General features: G+C 47.2%; 1 protein-coding gene across 2 annotated transcripts in view; it reads right to left on the reverse strand.

Moving 5' to 3' along the window:
- SLC9A4 (solute carrier family 9 member A4) overlaps nucleotides 1-20,316 on the reverse strand; it is a 41,169-nt gene that overhangs the window by 10,184 nt on the left and 10,669 nt on the right. For both annotated transcript variants that reach the window (XM_032474224.1, XM_032474225.1), the window contains exons 3-8: nucleotides 10,320-10,579; nucleotides 8,912-9,129; nucleotides 6,210-6,412; nucleotides 5,559-5,645; nucleotides 4,914-4,984; nucleotides 1,534-1,695 (exon numbers count right to left, since the gene is read on the reverse strand). In XM_032474224.1, the coding sequence (XP_032330115.1) occupies nucleotides 1,534-1,695; nucleotides 4,914-4,984; nucleotides 5,559-5,645; nucleotides 6,210-6,412; nucleotides 8,912-9,129; nucleotides 10,320-10,579 (1,001 nt within the window). The remainder of the gene's footprint in view (nucleotides 1-1,533; nucleotides 1,696-4,913; nucleotides 4,985-5,558; nucleotides 5,646-6,209; nucleotides 6,413-8,911; nucleotides 9,130-10,319; nucleotides 10,580-20,316) is intronic.

The following is a 20,316-nucleotide window of genomic DNA, read 5'->3' on the forward strand; positions in this document are numbered from 1 at the left end:
CAAGGGACATGGGATTTGAATTCAATATGGTAGAAAATGAAAGTCAATGCAGAGATCACATTCCCCGTTTTACTTTCTGTCTCGGCTCTAACGTGGCTGAGCACGGCATCACCAACAAGTATTTGCTCGCACATCCCGTGTGAGTGTCAGAAGCTTCCTTAAAGCCACGTAAGGGGCAGTCAGAAAGCAAACAAACAAACTGCAGACACAGCCCCACTGAGAAATGAGGCAGAAAGCTTTCTGTTTATGCGGAGATGCCCTCAGGGACAACACTTTAGATTTTTTTCCCAGGCTGGGATTTTTCCCCCGTAGGAAAGGTGACAGTGTTTCTGACTCATTGGCAAGTCAGGGCTGGGAAATAACACTCGGGCATCAGTGACAACTTCACGGCCATCTACTCTTAGTGCTTCTCTCAGTGCGCTTTTCAAACGTGAGATCACTGAAGCTCATGATCTTCTCAAGAGGCCACGATGGAGGAGCGAGTGTCCCTTTATGCTAAATATATATATATTTATATAAAAATATATATAAATATAAGTATATTCCTGTCCTCAGGAAGCTCCTCGTTCATACGCCTCTCACCCACGCCCACGGCTTTGGGTACCAAATACTCATGGACCACTCACCACTGTATATATATAGTGACTAATTCCTCTAATTCATAAACTGCTTCTTGGAAGAAAACTAGGCATCTTTGGGGAGTGGGGGGGCGAATAAATTCTTAGGACATTGAAGGGGTTCTAGTTAAGTGGCAGAGAGTTAAAGCAGCTTTAGAAAATGTTCTGCCAGCTCTTGGGACAACTGGTTTCCAAATGTTCCAATGGAAGCATCAGGCTTCAAAGGAATCATCTTGTAGTGATGGGTGTAGACACTGGTCCTACCCCTCCCTGCACCCCACCTCTTCGCCAACTCCCGAGGGCCCTCTGCTCCACAGGAAGCCAGTCCCCTCTGCTCCTATGCCAAGCTGGTCTCACACAGCTCAGGCAATCTCACAACTACACACAGTTTTACCTTAGACGCAGTTACAAACGCCGCCTCCTCTTCAGACAGCCCACCCATCACCACACCCCATCCCCAAGTCCAAGTCAGCATTGCAGGATGCCAACCTGGTCTCTCTTCACGCGAGGCAGGGAGAGAACTGACTTATGGAGAAAGGCAAGGGTAGGATTACAGAACCAACCAAATGAGCCGGGGTTAAAGGGCAGACGTGTCGAATAGGACGAGCCAGAAAAAGACTTGTAAAATAGGCTATAAACGTTCCATACACTCACTTGCCCCTCCCTCCTGAGGACAGATGTCATTCAACTATAGTAGGTAATTCTACCAGAAGGAAATTTTCAGAAACGAGGTGAAACAGATTGAGTATGGACCCAGCCGCAAAATGCCAAGATTTGGATCATATTTTTAAATTTTTTCCTTTGTCATATATCTGTCCCTTCACTGCTGGTATTATCTTTAAACAGAACAGTGGATTTTAGTGCCCCTTGTAATTCTGACGGTGACAGTCGAGATCAAGGGGCAAGTGTGACTTACGGACGGGGGACGGAAAAGCCTGCAGAACTCAGAACCCCAGTCTCGGCCATCTCGATGGCTTGTTTCACTTCCAGCTTCTTGTACAAGGAAACAATGCTCGATTTGGGCAGGTTCTTTCGGATTAGGATTTTCCGCAAATACTTATGATCGAACTTCTTAAACCTAAAGAAATGAAAACCAACATTTTGGAAATCTTTCACCTCTGTACATGTTACGTAAGAGTGTATTTTTCTTAAAACAAACTACCACTTAACTTTATTCTGAAAAACACCAGGACTGTGCCTGGAATTATTAGACTTGGAACCCATTAAAAAAAAATCATAGAATGTATGTATTTTTTTAAATAAAAAAATGACGCCCTAGTGGCCTGAATACATTGAAAATCAACCAAACAAAAGGAAGGGACAAGCTGTAATCAGGGCGAAAACTGTGCATTAAGTAGGGAGCAGGGGAGGCCCGGCCAGGCCAGCTCCCACTGTCAGAGGAGAAATAAGGGGGCTGGAGCTTGTGAACACGTGTCCCGGTCTAACAGCTCGTAACAGTGACAGCTGCGCTTACACTCATGCTGGCCTGTCCAGCCAGAACCCAGTAAGTGTAAACGGCCGGGTAGCTGCAGTAGTTGTGCCCATTATGCTGGAGATCGTTTTGCACCCTGCCAATCAGGCGGGGCTGCGGGGAGAACCCTCAGATACCCTGACAGTCCGGATGACGGAGCATCTGCATAGAGTGGACCTGGTGACAACTAACTATGGCAGCAGACCTCCGGCCAATCCACTGGCCTGAGCTACACAGAGCAGATGGTGTCTTCAGATCGGCCCTTTGTTGGGGGAAGGAATTTTCAACCCCTGCAGTCATTCTACAAGCAGAGAGTGATGTGTCTGCCTGTTTCACTTCCTGGGCTGGTGGCTTCTGCTCTGGTGATCGGTGTCCTGGTCAGTGAGGTGGGGGGACCCTTCATCCATCAAAGCTCCTCTGGGTTTGGAAGGCAGTGATGCCCTGAGCTCCACGATCTGTGTTTGGCTCATACCAGGCCCGCCCTGGCTCCAACTGGATCACGCCCTCGCCTGCTCGTTTTCTGCCTTTCTTCATGAGGGGATGTTGCTCCTGTCTACTCCTCACTCCACTGCAACTGGTCCGCCAACCATCAGGACTTCTCTGACACCCTTCGCCTGAGCTCACCTTGAACCTGTGCCGTTCTCGGCCAGCGGTTGCTGTTGCCCTGGTCCCGTCAGCCACCTGCTTCACTCCATCCCCCCTCAGGACTCCCTCTGGGTCTCCTCTGCTCCTTCCTCTTCCTCACCTGCCCCGCAGGCATGGGAGCTTCTCAGGGTCCTGTCCTCAGGAAGCTCCCCATTCACACGCCTGTAGTCCTCTCACCCACACCCACGGCTTTGGGTACCAAATACTCACCAACCACTCACAAACTTTATCAGCAGCCACGATGTCCTCGTAAACTTGGGACTAAATTCCCAAAGAGGGCAGAATAAATATTTGAGGCATCTTAAGCAGAATCTGTTCTTTAACTCTCAACCTTCTTCTACAGTCTGTAATTTAACCACAGCCGTGTCAGCAGCCAGGATCCCCACCTGGAGATCCGACGGCCACTCTCATTGGCACTTCCCTCCTCTCCCTTCCCTACGCCTCAGTCAGCCACCACGCCTACCTGAGAAGGGTCCTAGGACCCCTTCTGCAAGCTCCTGATCCTCACTAGCCTGAAAGCTCTGTGGTTCAAAACAAAAGGCTTTAAAACCAGACCTGAACTCAAATCAAGGTTCCGCCACAGAATAGGTTAACTGCCCTCTCAGAGTCGGTTTCCTTGTCTTTAAAATGAGAACAGCAGTGATAACACAGGGCTGTCAAGGAGAGACGTGAGAGATAATTCCTCACTGTACTCCTTCTAACCCAGCTTCCATATCGCTGCTGTAGCTTGCTTTCCAAAAGCCACGCGTGGTCACGCCGCTCTCCTACGTAAAAGCCTCTGGATGTGAGTTTTAAAGGTCAAGTCGAATTTCATCGCAGTAATGGCTGTGCAGAGCTCCGTCGCACTGCGCGCCGTAAAAGCACTTCTGTCCTTCCTTGTCTCCCCTTGTCACCTCTCTGACCGCATCCAAACCACGACACGCTCCTCCTTCCCTTTGCAGATGGAAATGCACTGCCGCGGCTGCTCCTGTGTGGCAGGTGTTCCCGTCTTCTTTGCCTGGAGAATTCCTTTATTTTCAAAACTCACTCCCATTTGCTGTATTGTTATCATTCTATGCATTTGCCCCTGTTATGACATGATGCTTTGTTGACCATAATTATCTGTTCAGGTTGCTTCTCTCTTTCCTCCCCGAGGGCCCCGTCCACGACATTGTGAGGAAGGCACCGAGTGTTCCTTCCTGCTCTTAACATCTGCCTTAGTGTTAAGAAAATTAGCTACAGATTTGGCTAAATGGGAGAATACTGAACGATGTTTCATTGGGGTGACTCTGGGATTTGGACTTAAAAAAACCAATGGCCTAAATTCTAGATCAGGGAATAGACACGTAATTTAAATTCTACTTTAACACTCAGAGGAGATAAAACTCTCCTTCTTTCTACCTTATATTTTAAAAAGCCAACCCAAAAGCTGTCATTTTCCCTTTTTGGTGCCACCACCCGACAAGAGCCAGACTTTTAAAGATCTAGTCTCTCTCGGCATCACAACTTCAGTTCGCTGGCAAAGCCCTGGAGAGGAAATGTCTCGGTCTGGCTCACTCAACTACTGCTAACTCCTGCGTGCTCCTAGTGGCTGTGCACAACTCCAGGAGACTCATCTTCCCCGTCAGCCATCAAACTCTCCTCAGAGCCACGTCATTAAGACATGGGGCTGTAACCAAATCGAGAAGAGACTGCGTTCTGAATGTGAGACACGACAGGGAAGAGGGGCTTCGGCATCCGCGAGAATCCTGACGTGGGAAGGAGCCTTCAGGATCTTCCACTGCAGCCACCGCTGTGATGGGGGACTCTCTTCCCCAGGGTCCCTGATGAGTCACCAACTCCCTCTGCAGCCTCAGGAAGCCTCTCACTCCCCAGGCGAGCATCTCTTATCGCCGGGAAACTTATCCTTGTTTTAAACTTGAACCTGGCATCTCTAATTTCCACCTGTCAGTCCTGCTAGTTTTGTCTGAAGCAGCCTGGCCTGAGTCTACAGCCTCCTCTGCCTGGGAGCCTCCACTCCCAGGCTGGGCGTTCCCAGGACCTCCGAGGCTTCTTGTAGGGCCTGGCTCCCAGGCCCTTTATCTTCCTGGTCCCCTTCCTTGGGATTCCTTCTAATTTGATGTCAGCTTCCAATGGAACCTCCTGAGGTGGCCCATGTCCCATGCATCCTCCCTCGATGATGAGACCCTCAGCCTCCTTACTTGTCTCTCACTTGGTAGTGGCTCCATTGTCCACACACATCTTCAATCCCAGCCTTCAGGTGATCCATCAACTGCCAAAACAAACGGAAACATGATTGCTGGAGAGACGTTAACACTGAACCACCTTGGAAAACAAAAGAGGCTTGACTTTCCCAGAGTCTATCTTCTTTTCTATCACTCTGTTCACATAACTGAAACTCATGCCTTTCCCAGTAATGCAGCTCATTCTCGTGACTCAAAGCCTCTGCAGATAAGCTCCTTATTAAAGCACATAACTTGTAATGAGAACAAGGTACCCGCCATTCGCTTTGAATAACATTTTTCCAGAATGATCTAGGAAATTTGAAATCACATGGATGTAAAGCTTAATAATTAACTGTTACTTTTAATTTCACAATTAATATATACAGTTTCTGAAAATACAGCTCTACAGATACCTTCTATGATACTAGTAACAAATATCAACCAAATGTAACTGTGTGCCTCATCTGATCATTTTGTCTCAGTATTTACACTTCACCATCCAAGTCAATTATACTACATTTGTTTTCTCCAAATTGTTTATAGGAATTTAGGAATGAGTGCAATCTCTTCATAGTTTTTGTCTACCAATAACTTATTAATTATGGCCAAGAGATGACTTACACGGGTATGAAGTTCTTCATTGATGGATTCTTTTTTATTGGTCTTTCTAACATCCAGGTACCTGACCAGAGGCCCAATTGTGATTCCCTGGATCGTAAATAGCAAAATAAAGGGGTCTATTATAACGAAGGTTCTCACTATAGCAAAACGATTAGAACTTCCAACTTCTATGTCTTCGTTTCGTACTAGTTCCTGCTGGATAAATGCCCCAGTGTTTACTTTCATTCTTACTTAATTCTTTTAAGCTGTGCAATGAAAATAGCCCTTAGTCTGTATTTTAAAGCAGGAATTTAGTTTATTTCCTTAAAACAACCTCTCATTGGTTTGCTGAGAGATAACTCAGCTAAAATAAAAGCATGTGCTACTGACGACTAACTGGAATCTCACTGTCAGCAATCCACATTAGAGCAGCTGTCATTCACCTGTCAGGGAATGTTTTGATGAGTATGTTCTATTGATTAAAAGGCAACAACGTTGAAAGGTTACAGGATGACCAAAAACATGATCTAGAAATATTTGGGAATTTAGATTGGATATTGAGGGCATGCCTGAAAATCAGATAAAGTGTCCCTTTCTTGGTTAAATTAAACAAATTTAATACATAATCCTGAGAAGACTCTACTTATGTCAAATATGAAGAACTCTACCAACCTGAATAAACACAGTAAAATATATAACTACTAGAGTAGCAGTGACGAACATTTTCTTCCTAGGAAAAAGAGACAGAGGAAGCAAAAACGCAAGTGAAAAACTTCCAGCTCCTCGGACACCACTGTAGAAAATGATGCACTGGTCCTTGATGGAGAAGGGGAAAGTCCGAAACTGGTTACTGACATAGAAGAGAGCAAACACGCCTAGAAAGGGGGAAATACGTGTTAGAGCAGAGGGCCACGAGCGATGGAGCTACAGCAGCCTGGTGAGCCCAAGCCGTGTGCACGTGCCCTCAGATCAAGGCAGTCTAACCCCAGCACACCCACGATCGCCCGTCCCCAGCAGAACGGCTTAGAAAACGCAGTAGGGCTTCACGCTGGAAGTCTTCCCTGGTAGCTTCCAAGCATGCTTGTGTGTGTGTGTGTGTGTGTGTGTGTTTAGGATAATAAATATTAATACTTTTGGTTGAAGAAGTGGCATATATTTTCTAACTTATTTTCATAAATTTTTCTCTGCCCTTGAAAACCAACATAAAGCCAAAGCAGCACTTGGAAGATGAAAACATTCTGATCAGCTCAGACTCTCACTGAGTCATCAGAGGACCTCGGCGACCTGACAGGCGAGGGGAGCCCTCGCAGGGGCTGGGGTGTCTACCAGGGGAGCAAATCTTTTGTAGGTGGTTTGGTTCTTCTTGAGGCTCAACGAGAACAAGAAAGGAAGTTGGCGCAGGTTCCCGGGGGACTTCCTGTTGTCAGTAAGGGGGAGGTGGGCGGCGGGAGAGCTTGCTGGGCACGTGAAGGTGGCTTCTACCACCTGGGTTCTCCAGCCCCGAGCAGCCTGCCCGGCTGAGCTGCCGCCAACGGAGTGGCTCCCGGTGAGAAAGGTCCCTTCACTGAAGCTCTGACTGATTCAACAAGAGGTCTCACTGCAGAATGATGCAGCTCTTGGAATCCTCATGTGGCTGCTGATCACACAGACGTCACAGTGAGGATCCCCTGATAACAGGCACGTGGGCAGCGCAGGAGACAGTAACATTTAATTTTTCTCATTTTGCTGTGTTGGCCCCAGGCCCTCCACAAGCTAGTTATGTGACCTTGGGCAAAGGACTGTCATCTTTCCAGAGACCTGTTTTGTGGAGGTCGTGACAGTATTTACCTCAAAAGGTGGGTGTAAGATTTAACAAATTTAATGCCTATAAATAACAGGAAGCAAGTCCTCATAATGTTATCAGTCTTCATGAGTGGGAACTATCCTTAGCTCTGATGAGTCAGGCTGGGCAGGGGACAGCTGGACTCTGACACCTGGCTCTGTCCCTCACTGTCATGTGGCCAAGTCAGCCATTCTCTTGGGAGCTGGTCCATCAAGTCCCTCAGCTAGAAGATGAGATGGTCACCAAGGGTCAACCATGATGAGGCCACCACAGCGTGAACCCCTATATGCTCTCTATTCTTGTTGGCTGGGCTGACGCTCTGAAGTGATACTTCTCTTGACCTCAACTCTACTCCCCTGGCAATCCCTACAGTATTAGAACTGAAGGGACCTGAGAAATGTGTCCACACCCGCCATTTTGTGGTGGGGAAAATGTTGAGTAGTTGGCTGTCTGCTTAAGGTCAAACAGTTATTAGCAATGATACTGGGACTTGGTGTGAGATTACAAATATATATCACAGGATCCTTAATTCTTTTCTCCCCGGGACACCCAATACATTCAGAGTTAATTTTATGAATATCTTAAATATTTCTACATTCTTATTATCCTTTCCTAGATCCTAAAAACCATTCTAAATTTAGAATTGATATGCTCAAGATGAGTTCTCTGCCATTTCTCCTAATTTCTCTCTGAGTAATTGGCTTGAAAATAATGATCAAAGTCAAATTTAAAAAAAGCTTCAAATGTTGGTCAAAATCATTTAAAAATACAATTGCTTCTAGTCAAAAGGTAAAGTATATCTTGTAGTTCAGTACTTGGCATTCTCTCTAGCTCCAGAAACAAATGTACAAGATAAATCAAAAGCCATTCAAGACATTTCATGTTTAAATTAGGCATATTTTATAGAGGTGATACCACTCATATTGTAGAGTTGCTTTTACTAATTACTAACTAATTATTAATACTTAATAATAATTAATACATGATTAATACTAAGCACTTTTCAAAACTAGAGATTCATTTCCTTTGTTTTCTGTGCATCACACTGAACCCTTGGCTAAAACTACCTGTATCATTTAGGGACTGTCTTCTAACAGCACTTGCCTTATGTAGACTACAGTTTATGAGAGCTCACTTTTCTTGTAATAAGAGTGTAAAGGAAAGCCCACAGAGTATAACTTATATCTGATTTGAGGTACAAGGGGGTGCAAACTGGCAAAGAAGTGAAGAGCAAGGGATAAAGATACTGAGTTATATTTAAATGTGTAGATGTGAAAGTTCTTGCTTTGATTTGAAAAAAAAAGAAAGAAAGAAAGAAATGTGCTCCTGCCCAGCTTAGGTTCACTGCAGAAGCTTATCAGCCACTAATTACTCAGAACTGATTAAGGAAGCAAACAGAGAACATTCCTGGTCGCTGCCAGGTACCCAAACCCCCGTGACCAGTAAAACCAGCTAGCATCACCTCGCCGCCCATGTTTTAACCTTGCAGGAAGGAATAAGAAAAATTAAAAAAGAGGCAGGCCAGAGGCCCCCGGGCCCTGCCGTGTCTTACTGATGGCCCTCCAGATCTGGCAGAAGGCCAGGGTGAAGCAGACGAACGCCCAGTTCCACTCGTGGTTCTTGCCGACGGTGGACACGCCCATGAAGATGAAGATGAGCGTCTCGCTCACGCTGCTGAGCATCTTCATGAAGTACTTGATGGTCGTGTAGGATTTCTGGGACACGTTCTCTTCCACATACTTTTTCATCGTCACCGCACAGGCTGTGATTCTGCAAAAGGAGTGGAGTCTCAGAGAGAAGCCACAGGGCTTTGCCCCTCACTGAACCATCCTCCCTACGAGTGCTGGCTGGATACACGAATCCTGTTTCTACCCAGAGAGAACATCGTCTCCATCCCTCTCTCTGCCTGCAGATTTCCCACAGACTTGCTTTCTTCGTCTTCTCCCACCTTAAGGAGTCTGCACAAGGTGAGTGTGTCTGGCAAGGTTTTCCCAAAACAAAATGGCACACAACTCAGGCACCAGCCGCAAGTTTCTGTCTCCACCTCCTCCATCAAGGGCTTTGTCAGCCTCACCTCTTACTCTCTACTTCACCTGCCTTGAACCACAATAAATCCAGGGCAGGTACCTAGAAAGAATAATTCAGTGAGTCCCGTCATATCATTCCATTTCCTACAAAAGTTTAATGAGAAAATTTTTATTTAAAATCTTTTTGTTATGGAGCTACTTAGCAAGTCTGGAGGGAAAGAAAGGCTTTTGTCCTGTCTTAGCTGTTTGTTTACATTTAAGGTGGGAGAATGATGAGTGCCTAGACTTTACACTATGGTGTTTAATTAAAATAAGTTCTTCTATCGAATAAAATTCTGCCCAACGAGCTAAGTATGAGGATAATGTCATCAAGAAAGCAGCACATTCAGAAATAACAAGCCAAGATGAAAGGCCTCATCCCAAGACTGACCCAAGAATAAGCATTTCAAAATCATTTTCATTTGGGAAAAAAAAATCTGAATTTCTATTCTCACCCCATCTGCCTAGTTTCATTCCACACTGACCAGTCCTGAAGCTGTGATGTGATCTGAGGGAATCAGTAGAAGCCAGAGCCTCGTGGCATGCTTCCCTTTAACTTTAAAATCATGCACTTTTCAAGGAGAAAAAAATAATGACTGAAGTGAGATTTTAACCTTGAGCTTCTCCCAGCTCTTCACTGCCATCAGCTTTTCTGAGCATTATACACTGACCTCATAATTGCTACGCCTTCCTCAGGCAAATCACCAGAACAGAGCACACACAAAAGCTGGAGAGAACATTTGTTTGGCAAAGGACCTGAATCGGATTTCACAAAAATTCAAAAATCCTGACTTCTGCCACGTGCTAGGAGTCAGGCTTTCCCCAGATGCTGGTCCACAGGACGTGGTCCTAACTTCTCTACGGCATGACAGTTGGTCCCTGGTTGGTACTCACGCCAGGATGCCAGAGAGATACAGGGTCTCAGCAACCAAGTAGGACAAGTAGCTGAACATGAAGACGATGAGGGGTTCAATCGCCGAGATGTTCTCAGTGAAACGCGTGATGAACGCAGAAATGAATCCAAAGACGACACCGAAGAAGACCCCCCCCACCCCCACAACAACGAACCGGGCGCATCCGGCCAGAATGTCCACAGGCTCTATGTCTTCAAATTTGTGCATCTTTGTGAAGGCGATTAATATATTATATAAGACCTAGACAAAAAGAAAATGAAAAAAAAAATCATGAGTTAGGAATGAGAAATATTTCACACGCAGACTCTTAACTTTGTGTCTAGTTAAATAATACGCCACAATAAAGCACGTCACAAGGAATATCAGCACGGCTGCCTAACTTTTAAATGCATTCCAAATAATTTAAATGTATTCAGTTTCGCTGAGTAGGAAGTATAATATTCACGGTTTTCAATCACTGAGCACCTACTACGTGCCGGACTCTTTACTAAGCTCTCTGTGCCATCATCAGTCGGTCTCCGCTCCAAATGCACCCTTCAACATGGGCTCCGTAATAAACGATGGAATTCCTTGATTTCTCCTTTAAAGTGAGAAGCGCCTTGCTCTGCTCTCTCGGTAGAGGGCGCTGAACGGCACTGCAGGGGGAAGGGGCTTCCTGCAACTTCCGGTGGGAGGGATGAGGGTCAGCCCTGGCGGCAGGAGTACTTCCGGTGGAGCCTGCCAGAGCCACACGTCCTGGAAGTGGTCCCTCCGCAACCTTGCAGCCTCCACCTGACTGCTAACCTGTTCACAGACCTCTTGGCACAGGAAACAAAAAGCCCCACCACGGCCCTTTGCAGCCAGGGGTCCAGCCCTCTGTGAACCCTCCCCTCTCCCCGGCCATGCAGCCCCCCCCCCCCCGGAAGGCCCTCTGCCCCCCAGGGCCATGCTGGGTCAGGGCTCCCAGGCTCCCACTGCCCAGTGCCACTGCCTGCTGGTGCCCGCTCCCCGCCTGCCCTGTGGGGGGTGGTCTGTTGTTTGCCCAGGGCCTCCTCCCCGCCCCCCCCAAAGAGAACTCTTTTGCATAGCTCTCCAGATTCTAAGTGGCTACCCAGTGACTACCCGGTCATGTTCCTAGGGCCTGGGAAAGTCAGCTGGGCCAGCCCTGTCCCCGGACACCAATGTGTGCTGCCAGAGAGAGGCCATAGCCATTTCAGAAGCTAAAGTGGTGCCTATAATTAAGAAGACTACACTTCCAGACACAATCAATACGACTGCACGAAAAACAGTTCTTATCTTTCAAATTATACGGCTCTGAGTGTCATTACAGTTGTGAAAGATTTTCTTTGGACTTACTTCAAATCGCAAGCATGTGTGTGTGTTTTTTACATATTGGAGGGGAAAACTCAGCCAGCGCTGAATCTCGAATATGTCCCCGGCACTAACGGAAAACGAGATAGATTTACCCTCTTCACTTAACTGGGATGTGATAAGAATATATATTTTGTCTTTGTCCCTGGTACCCGGCACAGAGTTCCTAAAAGCCTTGTAATTTCCTGAGTAATAAGAGTGTGGAGAATATCTTTTATTTGTAATGAGCCTTTTTCAGCCACAACTGAGTTTATGCTAATGGGGTGACTCTTGCCTGGGTCCCAGGTATCTTCTGGAGGTGAACTGGTTGCCCGAGGAACTCCCCACGTGATTAAAGGGTTGTAACTTTCACCCTCCACCCCCTAACCTCCAGAGAGGGGAGAGGGGCTGGAGCTTGACTTTAACAGCCAAGACCATAATCAACCATGCCTGCATGATGGAACCTCCAGAAGAGCCCTAAACAACGGGGTTCAGAACACTTCAGAACTGGGTTATAGCTCAGTAGTAGAGTGCATGCTTAGCATGTGTGAGGTCCTGGGTTCAATCCCCAGTACTTCCATTAAAGGAAAAAAACTTGCATAAAATTAATAAAAAAAAGTTTTAAAAGCACACTTCCAGGTTGGTGCTAGGAGGGTGGTGCACTCGGAGAAGGCACGGAGGCTCAGTACCTTCCCAGGTACCTCGCCATCAGCATCCCTTCCACTTGGCTGTTCCGAGTTACATTCTTTCTAATAAACTGGTAATAGAAAGCAAACTGCTCCCCTGAGTTCTGTGAGCTGTTCTAGCAAATTATCAAACTGAAGGGGGGGGTGTGGGATCCCCGCATTTTACAGCCAACCAAATTTGTTCTTTTGATAAAAACCAGTGTATTACCTTTTTTCTTTTGTTGTTTATGCCTTTCTGTCCTTTGCCTACTCCAACATTGTAAAGATTTTTTTCCTACGTTTTCTTCTGGGAGATTTCTAATTTTAGCTTTTATACTGTGGTAATTTTTGAATTTGATTTGAGTTAAGGGGTAACTTGCATCTTTTCCCACATGGCTATCCAGTTGTTTCAGCTCCACATCCTTTTCCATTGAACTGCTTTGGCCCTGTGGCCAAAAATCAATTGGCCATGTATGTGTGACTATTTCAGACTCTCTGTTCTCTTCCACAAGGTCACATCTATTGTTTAATCAATATTGTAATTTTGCTTCTTTACTGTAATTTTTGTAGCATCATAGCCAGTCTTCAAATAAGTCTTCTAACTTTGTTCCTCTTTTTAAAAATTCCTTTATGTATTCTGTCATTTGGATTTCTAATCAGATTTTGGTAACAGATGGTCCATTTCTACCAAAAAAAAAAAAAAAAAGTCTTCTGGGATTTTACTGGGAGTTTATTAAATCTACAGATCAGTGGGGAGAAAACTGCCCTCTTAATATTGAGTTTTCTGTTAACAAACATGATATTGTTTGGGTCTTCTACAATGTTCTATAATATTCAGTGAAACAGCCTTGCTCAACTTTTTTGAACTTCTAAGCGTTTTCATTTTGACAGGACTTATAAATGGAATTTGAACATTACCTCCTGCCACCAGTATTTAAAGTTGTTTGCCACGACTGTATTAAAGTGTTCTGATTTTTGTGTGCTAGCCTTACATCCCATGACCTTGCCAAACTGACTTATTAATTCTAGTCAGTTGTTTTATATATTCCTTGGGATTTTTTTTTTTACATAAACCATCATGTTATCTACAAATAGAGACATATACACTATGTCCTTAGTGATTTTTGTCTTTATGCTTTTTTCTTCTTGCATAATAAATAGAAATGTTGAGACTGATATGTTGCTTTGATCCTGATCTAAATTTATTGAGGCATCTTTTATGGTCAAATACATGGTCATTTTGATGAACATGGTGTATGAACTTGAAAGGAATGTGTACTCTGCAGTTGCTGGGCACAGTCTTCTATAACTGTCAGTTGGAACAAGGTGTTGATGGTGTTCAGATCCTCAGTGCCTTGCTGATAGCCTTGGTGGCTAAGAGGACTTCTACCCAGAGACCTCTCATTCAAGAACAGGAGTCGACAGACCCTTGAGAAGTGTGTCCGTGGACTGGGGACCATGACATAGCCTGAGTGAAACCCTCTGCCCAGTTATGCGCTGTAGCAACCACAGCTTCTGGGAGGTACAGCGAGAGTGGACCAGACGGTCTAACACTCACTCACAACCGAAGCTGACCCAGGGTGACAAGGGGAGAGCTAGGGAAACCGCAGCCTGGAGCCAGAATCAGCATTCCGTCTCCGGACCCTCCCCTGGATGTGATGTTAGCTGCACAACAGGTTCTGCCCGATCCTGTTCGTTTTACATAATCATTGAGGAAGCTACAGGGAAACCAGCTGTCAACCAGCCAGCTCTCAGGACTCCTCAAATGATCCTGAGCATGTGGTTTTCCACAGCAAAGCCCAACACAGCTGACGCACCTCTGAGAATGCAGGTAGGCGTGCTGTGGGGGGTGGGGGCGTCTCCTGAAAGCCACTGAACTGGGAAACTCTCTTGGCTGTTTGGGTCCTAGGTAGCTCTCCCAAGTCAGTGATTTCTATTAATGTATTATGTAATCTCCTAGAGTTTGAAAGGGGTATAAAAAATACACACTATTATATATAAAATAGATACACAGAAAGGTCCTACTGTAGAGCACAGGGAACTATATTCAATACCTTGTAACAGCCTATAGTGCAAAACGATATGAAAAGGAATATATGTATGTATGTGTAACTGAATCACTATGCTGTACACCATAAACTAACACAACATTGCAAATCGACTATACTTCAATTAAAAGAAAATCCAGAAGAAGCAGGTCTGCAGTTGCACAGGAAGAATAATCTACAAATGAAAAGAATCAGGTCCCAGGCTCCTGGCTTGTGGCTCTGCCGAGGCGGGGAAAGGGCTCCTTGCTTCTCCAGCACTGACTCGCAGCACTGGGGGACAGAGCATGGTGCCACGGCATTGAAGGATCTGCTTCCACATGCTTTTCTGCCATCATTCTGATCATTTCCTAAACGTTTATAAAGAGTTTGCTATTCTCCCTAAGTGTTTCTTTTCCAAATCCATTTCCGCAGCCGCTTGGCCCTGCCCCCTGATGAGGGAAGGCCCCGACGACGAGCGAGGGCTCCTTCATCCTGCGCTTGTGAGCTGGACTGAGGTCACCTCGCCTGTCCGTGGCTCACAGCACAGGCTGCTGGAAACCCAGTTCGTGGCACCCAGACTTCAATCACTCTGCATCTTCATCCAGAAGAAAATGAACCAAACCAGTGTTTCTGCATCAAATTGGAGGCATTCCGGCATTCCAGGGGACACAGGGTTGAATGTCCCCCTCCCACCCGGCCCTGCCGCTGCGCATCTCTGAATTAGAAACAGGGGCCTGAGGAACAGACTTTCCAGGCTGCTGGTTAATAAGAGCCCCCTGCACCTTAGACCCCGGACATGCAGAGGTAAAGGTGTCTCCCAGTTGGGGAAGTGTAGACTCAAATTCGCCTCCTCTGTTGGTGAACTTTTGACCCCTCCAACATCCAGGTTTGCTGGGACCAACATGGGCTGCCCTCTACCCCTCATTTCTCCAAGCTCCTCCCACTTCCCCACCCTGGTCCAAGTGCATCCCAAGCTATTGTATGTGTTGCAGCCCCTCCACACACACACACACCACAGGCCCCCACAGCCAGCACCATCTCTCACCACCACGGTGGCTGTGGGCTGAGCAGAAGCTCACCAAGCAGGCCTCAGGTGCTTTGATGGGAGCCAGGTCTGAAAAGGAAAATGCCTGGGTCCCGGCTGAGTGGTCACCAGACACCTGCCCTGCCGCCTGGGTCAGAAGCAGCCCTGGGGGAGACGGCACAGCTCAGGTCCACGTGCTGAGTCCTGGCAGCGGGTGACGCTCGCTGCCCAGGCGCCTAAAGCCGCCCAGCCACGGCCGCGTGGCCCTGTCTGTCTCAGGTTGAGGCCGGATCCCCATTTCCAGGGGGACAGACACCAAGCAGCTTGACTTTCTTGTGTGGAACCTCCTCTGGGGCCCGGGAAGGGCACCGGGACCCTGATTCCTCACCTCCTAGGGGCCCAGTGTCCCCATGTCTCATACCCACCCCTCCTCAAAAGCACCCCTCTGAGGTCAGACTACTTGTTCCCATCTTACACGTGAGGAAACTGAGGCACAAAAGGATAGAGTCACATGCTCGAGATCACACACCCTGTCAGATTCACGCCCCCTCCTACACTGAGCTCCCCACATCCATGGCCAGAGGAGACCGTGTACCTGGAAAGGCACCTCTCACCTCCTACCCTAGGAATCTGCAAAAAAATGTGACTAAGGAGATAAAAAGAGGACAAGACCACGATGCCTTCCTCTCCTCCCTGAAGAGTCTGTCCAGGTCAGTGCACAGCCCTTCTCACGGAAAAGCTGAGACCGCCAAGTCCAGACAGTTGGGCAACATGATGCAGCATCACTCAGGGTGCGGGGGGCGGGGGAGGCCTGTGGCTCCGAAGTGCTCAGGGAGGTGATTTCTATTAATAACTCCCTGACTCTGACAACAGTTCCGATGTGTGCGCTTTTCTCTCACACCACCAAGTAATGAACTCAATTCTGACACCACCTACTTGGAGGTAGTCAGGTGCCACAGGGGGAGGGCTCAGCCGCACAGACAGCTCCCTGCCCCCATTTCAGATGCCAGCTGCAAGTCCAGGCTGTCATCGGTGCTTCTGACCCACCAGCTACAGATCAGGCTCCAACCGCCCCCTCCTTGGGTTCCATGAATTTGTGAGAAGAGCTCACAGAACTCAGAGATACATTTCACTTGCCAGATTACCGGTTTACTGTAAAAGGGAAGAGGCAGGTGGAAGAGAAGGGTGGGTTGAGGCTAGGAGCGCCCAGGACAGCAGAGGACAGCTTTTCACTGTGTCTGTTGGATACTGAGCTGCAGAGGATAAATTACACTCAATACATGACTGCTCTGACAGTCTGTGTTCTCATAATAAAAATAACCATGAAAAACCTTCAGCCCTGGAGGTCTGGTAATTCACTGGAGAGGTTCAAAGGACCAAGGATGAGCCAGTACAGAGATGAGACCAAAAATGGTCGCTTGCCTTCTGTTCCACAAGGATGAGGCCACCGGCCACCGCAGTCGCTGACCTTCAGCACACCCTGAACGGGGCTCAGGGCGGAGATCAGGAAACAGGCGCTCTGGGCTCAGGGAAAACTGACATATTAGAGGCAGCAAAGGCCTGCAGATAGTCTGGTATTTTCTGGAGGAGATTTTATGAGCCCAGTTTCTTGCACTTCTCATACGTAGAAGAGCACTAAAATCATTCAGGGAGACACCTGCTCCTTGCAACGAGCAGCAACCTTCTGCCAAAATGCGTGCGTGACTGCACGTGCCCCCTTCACCAAAGTCTCATACACGCTGGCCTCCCCCAGCCCTCCTCGGAGCAGCTCCTCGGAGCTCCCTGAGACACTGTCTCCCAGGCTGTGGTCCTCAGTTTGCCCCAAATAAAACTTAACTCACAGCTCTCATCTTGTGCATTTTTTCAGTTGACAGACATCTGGGGTTGGGGTGGTTCTCTCCCTTAACCCCTAGGCACTGTTCTTTCCAAACTGGGGACAATGATCCCTGCCGCCTGGGGTTGTTATAAAGCTCGAGGAAGGAAAAGTACATGAAATGTCACCAGTGTGACTGGTCCAAGGTTTATGCTTAGAAACTTCCATGTGCCTCCCTCCACCTCTCTCTCACCCACTGCGTACCTAGGGGACGGACTACAGTGGCAGCAAGAACTCAAACCAAGACATCACTAGAGGAAGGAGAGAAAACTGGAGAAAAATAAAGTGGGGGGAGGGGGTGAAGGGACAGTATGGAGGAGAAGTTAGGAGCAGAGGCACCGGGAGCCAGGCCGCCTGGGCTCAACTCTCAGCCCTGGCCTTCTGGACCTCTCAGAGGAGCTGGAGGAGGGGAGATGTTCGGAGGGAGACGGGAGGTGATAGAGACCTTGGTGCCATTGCCTTGTTCCTTATTCAGCAAACTGATGCAGGAAAATCAGGGAGGAATACAAATATAAGAACCAATTGCCTACAATAAATGAAGCTGTGCCAGATTTAAAACCAACTGCCTGTTGAAAGGGAGCCAACCAGAACGCATGTCCATAAGTTGGTTTGATACAGGACAATAGCCTGCATGCATGAACTGCTCACTGCATCTGAGCACGCACTGTACTAAAGGCTTGACCCCAGGAGCTAAGTAACAGCCTCCTCCCAGTCTTCCAGGAGCAAAGCACAGAGACCACCAGCATCTTTCCTGGAGCCACAGTGAACTCAGCCAAACAAGGCAACTCTGTTTTGGAGAAAAAGCCCTGGATTCACTTTTAATTAGACATGAGTTCAGTCTCTTTATTGATAATATACGGGTTCTCCCCTGTCCTGCCCAGCGCCGTGAGCTGAAAATTCAAATGGCAAAAAATAAAAGACAAGAGGTTGGGAAGAGACAGACCTGTGCACCCACGTCCAGCCCATCATGGCCAGCGGGATGCCCTGTTCAATTTATTTCACTTCCCTTGCTGATTTGCTTCATCTGTGAGATGTGGTTATGAATTCATGCCTCACGGTAAAATCTAAGGATTTAATAAAATAGTCAAGGTAAAAGTGACCCCATGCAGGTCCTGGCTATGGTGGCTGCATCCTTTTTCCTGCTGTGATGTTGCCACGAGATTCAACTGGGGGTGCTCGTAATTATTTTAAAGCTATAAAAGTTTTGCCTCTGGTCCCTTCCCTCACCACCAAGGAAGTTTTCATGATTAGAGTCATACCCCAAAATATTCAGCAAGAGGGAGAAATAAGTGGACAACAGCCCTGGGGGATCGTGTCCATCACTCTTTCGGCAGTTCTAGAACATTTCCTCTTTAGCGAGAGGCAGCCCTTTCGTGGATAAGGATCTGCAGAGTTGTCACATGTAACCCACAAATCACAGGTCTCTCTCTAGATGACTCAGACTTTCTGCTGAAAAAGCACGCTTGTGACTGCCCCCGGCAAGGCTCCCTCCTCAATGAGAGGGTGAGTTCAAGGCCCTTGGCTCAAAATACAACTGGACTGCATTAAATACCAGTTGCTCTCAAACTGCCTTCTAAATCCGGCCCCGAGCTTCTCCGGTTTCACGCAGGGACACAGAAGCGCCCCAGCGCACACTTAATATCACTGTGCTGTGGGTGACCACAGAGTGACCCGGGGTGACGTGTGGGCAGCTCCCCCCGGAGCCAACACAACAGCAGCTTCGCCTCGTGGGGGCCACGGCCGTGCCCTCATCAGACACTCTGGTCAGCCAAAAATGGTCATTTTATTTTCAAATGATCATGAAAAAAAAAAAGTCCAAGTGGAAACAATTAAACTTGGGGAAAGGCAAACAGATGTTGTTAACAAAGAAACTCCAACCAGAAACCAAACTGTGACGGGCTCTCGATGTAAAATCTAGAGACAATTCAGGCTGAAGTCAGAGTTTCAAGTTGAGGGCCGGCACCAGAGGGGCAGCAGAGGCAAATGCTTTCACCGGCAATTGATAAAGACGAAGTCTCGGCGAGAACTTCTGCAGGTTGTCTCAAGAAATAGTGTGTTTGGTGGAAATTAAATAACATGGCATTTAGAAAGTCATTTCTAAGCCTCTCTAATGATTTAGGAAGGGAAGGTGGGATCACTGCCTCACAATGGCCTTGATGTTATCACAGAAAAGCACCTTCAAGAGCATTGCTATCAGAGGGTTGCAGTAAGCAGGGACCCCAAAAAATGTAGATGGGAGTGAAAGGAGATTGTCCCCAGAGATGTACAGTGAGACGGAAGCATCTCAGAGGGGCCCCCTTGGGAGATGGGATCGGTTCCCAGCCAAGGACACTTACTCCATTGTAACAAAACCGAAAAACACTGACAGCATCTAAAGAAAGAATGCATGGCAGCAAGGAGACCTCGGAGGTGACCCAGCCCAGTCTGAGGAGAGGGGTGCAGCCCTTGCTCTGGACGTATCATTGTTTTACACCAGAATATGTCAGCTTCTCACCGCCTACAGGTAATGAACGTCAGCCCTTGTCGGAAGTACTCGTTAAAACTACAGATTCCCAGGCTCCGTCCCCGGGGACCGTGGGTCGGGAGCTCTGGGACAGGGTTTGGGCATCCGAAGTCTCGTCAAGCCCACCTGGGTGATTCTGAGGCACATGGCTTGAGGGCCACACGCTGAGGAATGAGATGTCTGGATCAAATGGCCATCCGGAGTCCAGGCTCCCCTGACAACTTGCAGACAGTGTGGCTTTTTGTGATGCTGGACCAGCAGGAAAGAATGTGCAGGCCTGATGAGTGCAGCATCTTGCCCAACAGTTAGAGTTTCTCATTATGAATAAATAAATGGCTTACTGACTCCAAGTGTGGGTCTCCTTCGCTTAGCGAATCCACTTGGGTTATCTTGGTTTAACTGGTCAAGACCCTTTTCCCCACCTGACCCCTGGACCATCTATTTTCACATGAAGTCCTCACGATAAAATATCATGTGCCAGATGAATTAAATAAATTTTATTTAAGAGTGAAATAATAATTTAGTTATTACTCTAATTCTTAAGTTATTATTTAAG

This window comes from Camelus ferus, chromosome 36 (genome assembly GCF_009834535.1).
Source record: "Camelus ferus isolate YT-003-E chromosome 36, BCGSAC_Cfer_1.0, whole genome shotgun sequence".
In the NCBI taxonomy this organism is placed as follows: domain Eukaryota; kingdom Metazoa; phylum Chordata; class Mammalia; order Artiodactyla; family Camelidae; genus Camelus; species Camelus ferus.